We start from the raw sequence: 10,914 nt of genomic DNA on the forward strand, positions 1-10,914 counted from the left end.
ACTTATATCATAAGTTTTGCGCCACGAAAATCTTTCAAACATTACAACCTTCACGTAATATGAAATCCCATCACATATACAATGGAACAAAGAGAAATAAAAAGATCTAAACCAAAATGATGGTGTGAATATGGATATGGAAAAATAATATCGGAAAACAGATGAGGTCGTAATCTGTTATGCAACACTCGTCCTGCACAATCCTACCTTCGACTCTTAGTTATTTTTACATTACATTTACTGAACAACAAATAACACAAAGAGGTCAGCGTACTTTAGGAATTTCAGTGAATCAAACGTGCTGGTTACTGTAGTTGAGAAATTTCAATGACCAGCAGTCCTTTTTCTTCCTTCTCTTCTCTCTTTCTGCACCTCAGGAAATCCTAGGACAAACTTAAGCTCATCAATATGCAACCTACCAAAGAAAGTCTAAAATATTTTGCGGATATTCGTGGATGAGAAAGAGGGATTAGAAGCAACAGTTTTGCTGATATTCAGCGGGAAGCACTCTGTCACGTTTGGCATTAGCAAGAATAAGTCCGAAATGCTCTACTATCCTTACTTTCCTTCCTCAAATCTTCTTTTAGAAAATAAACCAAAATCAAGACAACAACCAGGATATGTAAACTGCCCTACTTAAATGCGATATTATTCATATCGAATGCTGCAAATTTAAGCCATTGAATGGAAACAAAATTAAAATAACGCTAACCGATACTTTAGGATGGTAAGGGATGAAGATGATGCGGGAGGAATTTCACAATGAACCACTACCAGTTAGCGACCGTCGTTCCTCTACACCAACACATTTGGATATGATTGGTTTCCAAGGAAAAAAACTCTCAGCTATTCAGCGAATCCCTGGAAGAATCCTGCGAGAGGAGAGAGGAAGAGAAAGAACAATTTTTGGATAATTTCGGTCGTATCTGAGAGAATCCTTTTGAATACTTCGCCGCCAACAATGACAACGCCTTCCACGTAAGCCAATCAGAAGGCATTCCTTTTCCTCCCTCATTCTTCCTAAGACTCCTTTTGGAAACAAGCCAAATAAGATTTCCTTGCTTCGAGACCGTTTGATGTGATACCGCATTAAATCCTGTCAAAGGTAATAGGTTGTTGATTTCGGATTGTGTTTGGGATCTTCGTGTTTTCGAATTATTTCTAAAGCGTTCTGCCAGTTGAAGAGTTTCTATCGATTTGGACTATCTGTAGGAAGCTTTCTTGGTTTCGGATTGTTCTTGGAGAGCATTTAGTGATGGCGAAATTTGGTTTTGAAATTGGACCATTGGATTTTGTGAGAATGTCGTTGGATTTTGCAAGGATTTAAAAATTTCTAAGAGAAATATACGAATTAGGTTCCAAAGTTTTCCTGTTGCTTTTTTTTTAAGACACATTTTGGAAATGAGCTAAATGAGACTCGTTTATTTTAGCCTAAGTCTATGCACTAGTCTCCGTTTTCGGTGAAGGACATGAGTTATTGATTTCTTGTCCTTTTGGTGTATTTGGTACCGTCGTCATATATTATTTTCATATAGGTACCTTGTTGCTACGAACCGTTTAATCCATTCGTCGCTAGCCTTGGCTGTGATTCGGTTTGCCGACTTGTAACCATGTGTGCATGAGACTTGGCCTTTTCCTCCATAACTTTTCCCACTGCCCCCGACACTTAGAGCTGCACAAACTTTCAAATTCTGGAAACTACTCAGTTAAAATTTGGATACTGTTCGAAATTGCTTTATAGGGAATTCAAAGCAAAACAGAAAAAAAAACAAATACAGAAAGAAGTCGACACGAAACAAGAAATTCTGGCAAAACTGCATCTGAAAAGAATTTGCGAATGACTGACTCATTTCATCTCGTTCCTGTCTATCATGACTTCGAAACTCATCTCTGATCAACTATTAAAACATTGAAGGAATCCCATCTCGCAAATCATTCTTAAGCGGACTGTAAATGATTCCAGACTGGATAAAATTTTTTGAAGATATGCCAGGAACTTGAGCAAATGAACAGAAATTTCTACACTTTTTTTTTCGCATTAGAACTTCCGGATTACAATTATTCTTGTGGAGATCGAGATTGGGATGGAAAATATTGCAAGTATACCAGATCATTCAAAAGATAGCCTGAATTAGTTACGGTACGACTACAGAATAATTGAAAAAAAAAAGACTGACTGTCAAAGTTTTATTCATGTGAACAGTGCTGTGGAGGGAAGAATGAAATTAAAGTGGAAGAAAAGTAAATGAAAACAAATGTTGTCTGCTGATGAGCGAAAGTAAAATTAAAGAAGCAAAAAGAGGATGTTCGGGCGGATTGTTGGATAGTTTACTAATCCGACAACCATCGAAGACTCTCTGCAAATAAAGATTAATTGATTTTTTCAGACATTATTCAGATTTTTGAACGATTCAAAACATTTGGATGTATTAGTCAACGATTCAAGATTGTCTATTCATTGCTTTTGGTCAGGGGAAGTTAGCTTGTTTGGTTAATTGGTCGTCAGAGTGATGATGGATTTAGTATACCATGTAGAGACGCCCAACAATAAGGACGATGAAATTTTCATGGCTACTATATCATTGACTGATTACCTAAAACAGGTCAACTGTCAATTTACTTAACCGGAAGATATTTTTCTCAAGAATCTTTTCCACTCTACTCCAATACTATCCAGTTTTTGTTTGAAATTTTGTATTACAATGTACTTTTTAACGGAAGCTTCTTGAATAATATTACAACTTATAGTGATTAGTTACCCAATGATTTGTATCAGGGGTGGAGGGAGGGGAAGGGGAGGAAAGAAAAAGAACTGATAAGGGAATCGTAATTCAGATAAGGAAAAAAATGATATGTTCATAAAAACTTCTGTATTTGCACTGTTTCTTCTTTTTTTTTTTTGAATGAATGAATAAGAAACCTGTTTCGGTTTTTTTTTTAAAAATTTTTTTCGAAAATATCTATAGGAAAAGAAAATGTTAGCTATTTCCCAGCTACAAATACCATCTCTCGTTATCATTTTCATGCTCATTTCCTCCTCATGGATATTGTCAGGATATATATGAAATATTTGATAAACATGAAAAAAACGAAAGAAAAAGAAAAATAGCTGAAATCATTCTTCGTTTGGTGTCAAAAATGGAATAAGCGTCATAACTTTCTTTATGGAGGAAGTTCCATTCTAAAGCTGAGTCACTGTTATGTTTTTTATTTCTTGTTAGTTTTTTTTCTTTTTTTTCTTCAATATTGTTTTGAAGAAAACTGAATAAGAGACAAGTAAATGTCTTTCCTTGAAAAGAAAGTGCTTTGCTGTTTAGATGATGAAAGTTGAGAAGTAATCGATGGAATTGTTTAAAGAGTTTCATTTAAAATTAGATAAGTTTGTCTCATGAAATTTTTCCATTTTTCTTTTTTTTCTTTTCTTTTTTGTACTGGCATTTACAATCTTCTAGATGGTTCTTCTTTTTTCTTTTTTATTATTTATTATCTCATTGAAATAATTTAATGACAAAAAGGTGAATATATGAAAAAAAAATCTGAAATGATATTCACCGGAAGATAAGATATATTGCTCCAGTGAAATAAGCTACTGCTGCTGATGTCACAGCAGCCTTGATTTACATAAAATATCCACTTAAAAGGTTGACATTCTTACGTCAGATGTCAAAAGTAGCAAGTCATCAGTTTCGTAAACACTTCCATCAATATTTTGTGATGAATCAAGCAGAAATTCTGTTGATTAATAAGTAAAATATTTTTCAGATGCATGCACAATCCATCAATTTTTTTATTTACGCGAAAAAAAAAAAAGAAAAAGTTCAAATATTTGATTAGTAATCTTTTTTATTTGCATATGCTTTAATTATTTATCGCTTTATTTAAAATCTTTGCTTGCGATCTGTGATCAATGATAAGCAAATATGTCTAACTAAAAATCTGCAAGATCACAAATATATGCTAATATTTGAATGATTTACTAAATCGATTTAATATTTTGCAGCTTCTCCTTCCTCAACAATCCTTCCCTTTTTTTTTGTAATAAATTTATCAAATTAACAATAGGTTCCAAACTTTGTGCACATATAAATTTTTTTCTTTATTTGTGTCTAATATATATATTAAATTTCTAATTAATAGAAATTTCATGATAATCGTTTATCGTTTAAAATTCGACATAAAAATTTTAATTTATACCAAATTTACACATATTCCATCATTATGTATTATGTTAAATCATGTTTTCATATAACTGTACAAACAATTATCACCTTCCTATCATTATTACAATATCTAATATTTATGATACAATCATCTAATATGATATTTTATGATACGATTTATTGATGTATTCTTTTGACATAAGTTTATGCAAAAAAAAAAAGAAAAAAAAAGCACAGACTTGTAATAAATGCAATTATTGATGTGACAATTGCTATCATGTTTTACAGATGTAACAGAAAAGAAAAAATCATATTTAAACAATAAACGGGCATTTATCATTTAGATAATAGATGCTAATAATTCAACATTTTATTAATCATTATCATTTTATTCATCAAACATTTTCGTATTTTCTCTTTTTTTTTTCCTTCAATTTAATAATTTGACACTTTTTTCAACCCCCTCTCTCTCTTTCTCTCTCTTTCTCTCCCCATCTCTCTCGTCCTCTTCTTGTCTGTTCTTTCCTTTAAATATTAGAAATCATAATCAAACAAGGAGAAAATGTAAAAGAAAATATGTAATTCAAAAACGATAATAATGTTTTGATTTCCGATAATCTTCGGAAATATTGAAAGAAGCTTGATTTTAACAATGATTATTGCCTAAAATGATCGTTTTTATGAATTCAAATAAGTATTATTCATATTGATAATGAGAATTATATATGGAATTTAAAAATATTGATATTGAAAATAACAATTATTTTTGATAATTTTTAACAAGTTATATTTATTATTTTCTTCCCTTTTTTTTTTGTGTGTGTGTGTCAAATAAATGATTTCATCAATTACTGAAATATAATCAAATAGATGTGCCAAAAATTTCTTGTCTTACTTTTTTCTTCTGTAACAAATTATTTTGTTCGTTAAAAAAATTTCATCACTGTTACTGTTATATTTTTGATACAATTGGATCTTTAATAAATTAAAAGAAAAAAAAAGACAAATATTTAATGAATGGCATACTTAATGCCAATGTGGTAAAGTCGATAAATTAAAAAAAAAAGAAATATAAAAGCTATTAAAAGGAGACAGGCACAGTAGTCAAGCATTAGTGGTTGTCGTTACTTATAATGCAATAATTTTTTTCTAGACGAATTTTATAAAATTTTAAATAATTATGGCATGTTTATGAAAGATTGCTTGATTACAGTGATTGTTAACTGTTATGATAGCTAACTGATATCAGTAACATTTTATAATATATCTGTAAAGCACACAACTTTTTTATCACATTATAATTGTTAGTTATCATTATATATCACAATAACTTTCGATTTTTAATAAAAAAAAGAGAGAAATTGAATTAAAACAGTTTTTAAGGCGAATACTTTTATGATAAATTTGCTTGTTTTACCTTTTTATCATATTGATTATATGCTGTTCAAATATTGAATAATTTAACAAAAATGAACGAATTAAAGCGTGGAAAGTTGAATATTTGAAATTTAAAAAGTAAAAAAATAAACAATTCTTTTTTTTTTGAAAGAATTAAAAAAAATGATGATAAGTTGCTGTTTCTTCATTCGACATAGCTATCAGCTTTATGAACCATGATATGATCATTATCAAATTGTAATGATTAGTAGTAGTAGCGGTAATATTATCATAACGACAATTAACTTTGAATTTTATTTGGTAACACCCCTTTTTTTTACTACAATTAAATTTATTTTAATTTAATTTATATTTAATTACACTTCACTGATCCATTATTGTTCTTATTAATGCACATTGTATAATAGTTGCAAAAATGAAGCTAAATATTTTTGCATTATTCATTAATTTTATCAGCTAAGTTTTATCACTGCATTTTACTCCATCAATTAATTTTATTTCCTTTAAATATAAATTTTGAACAATTTTAAAGTCAAGTTTTTATGCCAGTATTTGTTGAACGATGCATTATAATAAATATTTGTGAAATATTTATGTTTTACAAATATTTCTATAACACTTAAATTCTTTTTTTCAAAAGAAAGCCTTTGTGAAAATCACAAACAATTAATCTTTTTTGATATTTATAAAAATGAATAACGAAAATGCAAGAAACAATCCTTGTTTACAGTAAAATATTTTTGTAAATAATTATTTTAAAAATAGGACAAGCAGAAAAAGTAAATGTAAACTAATAATAATGATGAAAATTAATTAAAATTATCCAACAGATATGATTACTTGAAATTATAGCAGAAAATACTACTTAAGATTTTTTTCAGGAAATATTTTATGTATTTAAAAGATTAAAGTTAATCGATATTGTCATTTATAAACATTAAATGGTATAATTATGATGAAGGAATTAATACGAATACAATTAATTCTTTAAAAATTTTGCTCATTATTTATATAGCTGATTTGTTTTTGGCATACTGTTATTGCAATTGCAGTTACAATATGGTATCACTAACACAAAAAAAAAAGAAAAAACGAATATTTTGAAAATACGGTATCGAATAGTAATTAAATTCTTTCCCTTATGTTATCCACAGTCTCGGTTAGATATTCAACTAACTCCCAGAAATTTCATTCTGTTTTTTCTTTTTTTATTCTATTATATATTTTATTCATTAATTAGTAATATTATTTTGTGATATTTGTTAAAAAAAAAAAACTATGATACTTTTCTACGTCTTATAAGAAAAATCTTTTTTTTTAAATTTTCTATTTTAACTAATATTCATTCATTTAATAAATAAATCTTAATTGCAAGAAACGATTTCTACCAGAATTTCGATATCATCTTAAATCCTTACAAGGAGGTGAAATCAATTCTTTTGAAAATACTTTAAGTATTATCGAGAAACTATTATGAATTTACTATAAATTTTTTGAAATGTTGAATTTATTCAGATTGTGTACTCAGTTATATGTTTATTGAACATGTATGTACAACCTGCAAAAATAACAATCGGATGTCAACTGTCAATTCATATCTCATTTAATCTAATACCATTGATTTAAATGTTATTTTAAAATTTTTATATCAAGATATAAAATCTTGTTTACTTCATTATCATACCTTAACTTAAAAAAAAAGTAAAAGTTTCCTTTATTACGAAAAAGAAAAGGAAAGACAAAGAAAAAACTATTTAATTACAATCAAAGATTGAAAATGACTAATTATTCATCTTAACAAACGACCAGAAAAAAAAAAAAAAAGTTCTGACTGCATTTGATTAATAACAATTAATATTTTTCACTTCAAGAAATTGATAACAATAATTGATATTTTAAAGTGTTAATATTAAAGTTTAAAGTTGAATGCTAATTGACTTGTCTAATTAATCGACTGATTAATTAGTTAATTGATGTATTCAACGAATACATTATCATTTGCATGACATGCTTCCTGATATACGACAATAAACAACATTTTTATTTGTGTAATAAAACAAATTGACAGATAAATATGACAAAGTAAGTGCAATTATAATGAATATAGCTATACCTATTATGATAAATGTCGATGATATATTGGCTGAAAAATTTCGTGTAAGAATTTTTAAAATTATAAAGAGAAGGAAGTAATGTCATTAAAAGTTGAAACTAAAAAAAAAAAGTTTTTCTTTTTAAATATTAAAAAATTTTGCACGAAATTATAAAAAAAATTATTAGAAAAAGTAATTTAAAAAAAAGCTGAAGAAATAAGCAATTTAAGATTATTTAAAATTTCTCTTTTTATTTTAATAAATGATAAATATATCTCAAAATGTATTTCCAAAAATAAAAAATATTATATCTCAAAAGTAAAAATATCCCTCAGTATTTTAGTACAAAATAATCGATTTAGTTAATCAAAATATTTGAATCGTATGATATATATCCGATAAATAATATTATAATATTTAATAGCGCTTATTCATTTTAATGTTAAGTAATTTAAGCGAATTAATGATTGGTATAGTGAATGTTTTTACCTAAGCCTGGAATTTTTACCTTGGCCTGAAAGGTACACAGTTAAGTTAACAGAAAAAAAAGTGGACATAAATGATCGATCACTCCATTGATAATTATAGTCTTAGATTGATATTTGAATACATTTCAAACGTTAAACACGGAACATAGAGAAATTTTTTATTCAAAATTTATTTATAAAATTCATCTGTCTGTTTGTTTGATTGCTTGTTTCGCATGTTTGTTTGTTTATCTGTTTGTTTGTTTATCTGTTTGTTTGTTTATCTGTCTGTTTGTTTATCCGTTTGTTTGTTTATCTGTCTGTTTATTTATTTGTTTGTTTGTTTGTCTGTTTGTTTGTTTATTGTTTGTTTGTTCATCCGTTTGTTTGTTTATCTGTTTGTCATTTCTTGTTTTTTCATTAAAATGATAATGTGAAAATGGTATAAATGAAGGATTGAAATTATTTGACAAAATTTTACTGTAAATCATGTAGCTTCACGTCTAAGCTTTTCGATTTGTTTTCGTATCGATTCGGCATCTTGTATAATTAGCATGCTTAACGTTGCATCCATAATTACTTTTGGTATATCTGGGCCTTTAAAATCCACGCACATCACATAGTCGACGATTGTTTTTGTGGAATCTTTGGGATGAATTCGAAAACGTCCACCACCAAGTATAATATGTCCACTAGAATTGATAAAAGTTTTGATAATACACAGTTATCATATTACAATTGGCAATTACAAATTATGCTGAATGATAAAAATTGTCAAATTAGAGTGCTTTTTTTTTTTCCTACAAGCATAAAAATGAGATTTATGATAAAAACGAAATTAATTTAAATTTGTTAAAAAGATAGGTGATATAAATTTAAAATTATGTTTTATAGCAAAATTATCAGATAAATTATTGATAGATTAAATTGGTAAATTATTAAAAACTAAATTGGAAATAAATTATAAAAGTTGCTGAATTAAATTAAATTACCCGATCAGATTGAATTTAAGTTTATTAAAAAGATTAATAATATAAATTTTAAAACCACCTGAAATTATCAAAAATTTTGTTTCTGACTTACTTTTTTTAATTTATTAATAAATTATTAAATTTTCCTAAAATAAATCTTGATGAAAAAAAAAGTGAACATTTTTCACTCAAACATAAATAACCGTATTTTCTGCGGATTATATTCAAAATCAGGGAGATCAAAGCTCCGAGCAGCTTCGATAATTTCGTTATCAATACGACGAAATGTGCGACACATCAAAAATTCACGTCCTTTGATGCTTGAAATATCATTGATAGCATACTAAAAATGATATAATTTAGGAAGAGAAAATTAAAACTTGAAACGCTTAATGAAAAATGCATAAAATGTATTTGTTTATATTTTATCATATTGCATAAATTTCTTTTTTTTTTTTATCAATCTTTAATCTTTAAGTTTAATTAATCTTTTCTTTTTTTTTGAAATTCAAAGTTCTACACTTTTTTTTCAAAATGATTTTAAAGATTTTTAAAAATTATTTACATAAACAATATCTGTATTGGATGATAGATCAGCAACAATCTTCACATTTGAGATATTTTTATTGCTATGGGAAATATCGACAAAATTTTCCCAATGTTCCACAAATGCTTGTTGTAAGGGAAAATTAAAGATAGTCTGAAAGTAAAAGCCAAAAAAAGAAAAATCATACCAAATTGTCTAATTCAAAAAAAAAAAAAATAATTTTTTTTTTTAGAAATAAACAATTATACGATGCCTTAGAAAAAAAAAACAAACAAACAAAAATTTTAAATTTTCAAATTATTGCCAAAAACCATATCCAACTTTTGTGTTTTATTTTAGGGTATAATAATTAAAATGTGGTAATTAAATAATAAATTACCCGCATTGTGAAAATTTTTCCCATTTTATAGCGTTTTGAATAAACAATATCATTTTTATGCGCAATTTTTTGCTTCCAACCATCATGATCTTCAAAATCGGGCATGTTAACAAGTTCCATCAAATCACGTAATGCTTCATTTGCTTGACGTACGCCTTCTTCATACTTTAAATGTTTTAATATTTTAAGTATAAAATACTTAGTAAAATTTAAAGTTATTTATAAGGCAATTAATTCGATTTAGAATTTGTAATACAAAATATTTGTTAATTAATTTCTTTTCAAATAAATATAACAAAAAAGAAAAAAGAACAAATGAATACTAACTTTTTGATTATCAGCATTGTTACTCGAAGTATTTGTAGTGGTCATAATTGATTTTATTTTTTTTATGTTTTGTAATCCAAATGAAAAAAATTAGAATTAATTTAATGAAGTGTTTATATCAATGTTTTCAACATAACAATAATATATTCCAAAATCAGTTTTACACTTTAATAAATTTATTTCATCAGTATTATGTATAGAGTTTTAGATAGCAAAATGTTATTATTCAAATATACATTGATAAGTTTAATGACAACTAAATTTTCCATACTGTTAACGTATCTTATCAATGAAGTATAATTCTGTATAACAAGAAACATTACGACAATGACAATTAAAAAATTAATAAAGTAATGACATATGAATCTTGATTTGGAATAAAATAATGAAATTTAAAAAAAAAATTTACATGGTTATTTTGAGAAATTCTTTAGAGCGGTTATAATTATTTGATAACATTTTGCATCTGAGAATACAGTGTTGTGCTATTATCATAATTGCAATGAATATTTGACGTTAAGTTTTACTTTTCTTTTCTTTTTTTTTTTTATTTTTTTTTAAGTTTTAAAAAA

At 26.7% G+C, this 10,914-nt stretch overlaps 2 protein-coding genes across 2 annotated transcripts; both read right to left on the reverse strand.

The window, feature by feature from the left end:
* Nucleotides 1–842: 842 nt before the first annotated feature.
* Nucleotides 843–2,114, reverse strand: LOAG_09200 (hypothetical protein; the record flags this gene model as incomplete). The annotated part of the gene is made up of 3 exons (XM_003144729.1): nt 843–1,161; nt 1,540–1,691; nt 1,998–2,114. The coding sequence occupies 3 exons, from the start codon at nt 2,112–2,114 to the stop codon at nt 843–845; spliced, it is 588 nt and encodes a 195-aa protein (XP_003144777.1).
* Nucleotides 2,115–8,605: 6,491 nt separating this feature from the next.
* On the reverse strand, nt 8,606–10,387 carry LOAG_09204 (hypothetical protein; the record flags this gene model as incomplete). The annotated part of the gene is made up of 5 exons (XM_020447882.1): nt 8,606–8,810; nt 9,293–9,432; nt 9,655–9,789; nt 10,016–10,180; nt 10,343–10,387. 5 exons carry the CDS (start codon nt 10,385–10,387, stop codon nt 8,606–8,608), a joined length of 690 nt encoding a protein of 229 aa, XP_020301932.1.
* Nucleotides 10,388–10,914: the final 527 nt, after the last annotated feature.

This window comes from Loa loa (genome assembly GCF_000183805.2).
Source record: "Loa loa unplaced genomic scaffold supercont3.169, whole genome shotgun sequence".
Classification (NCBI taxonomy): domain Eukaryota; kingdom Metazoa; phylum Nematoda; class Chromadorea; order Rhabditida; family Onchocercidae; genus Loa; species Loa loa.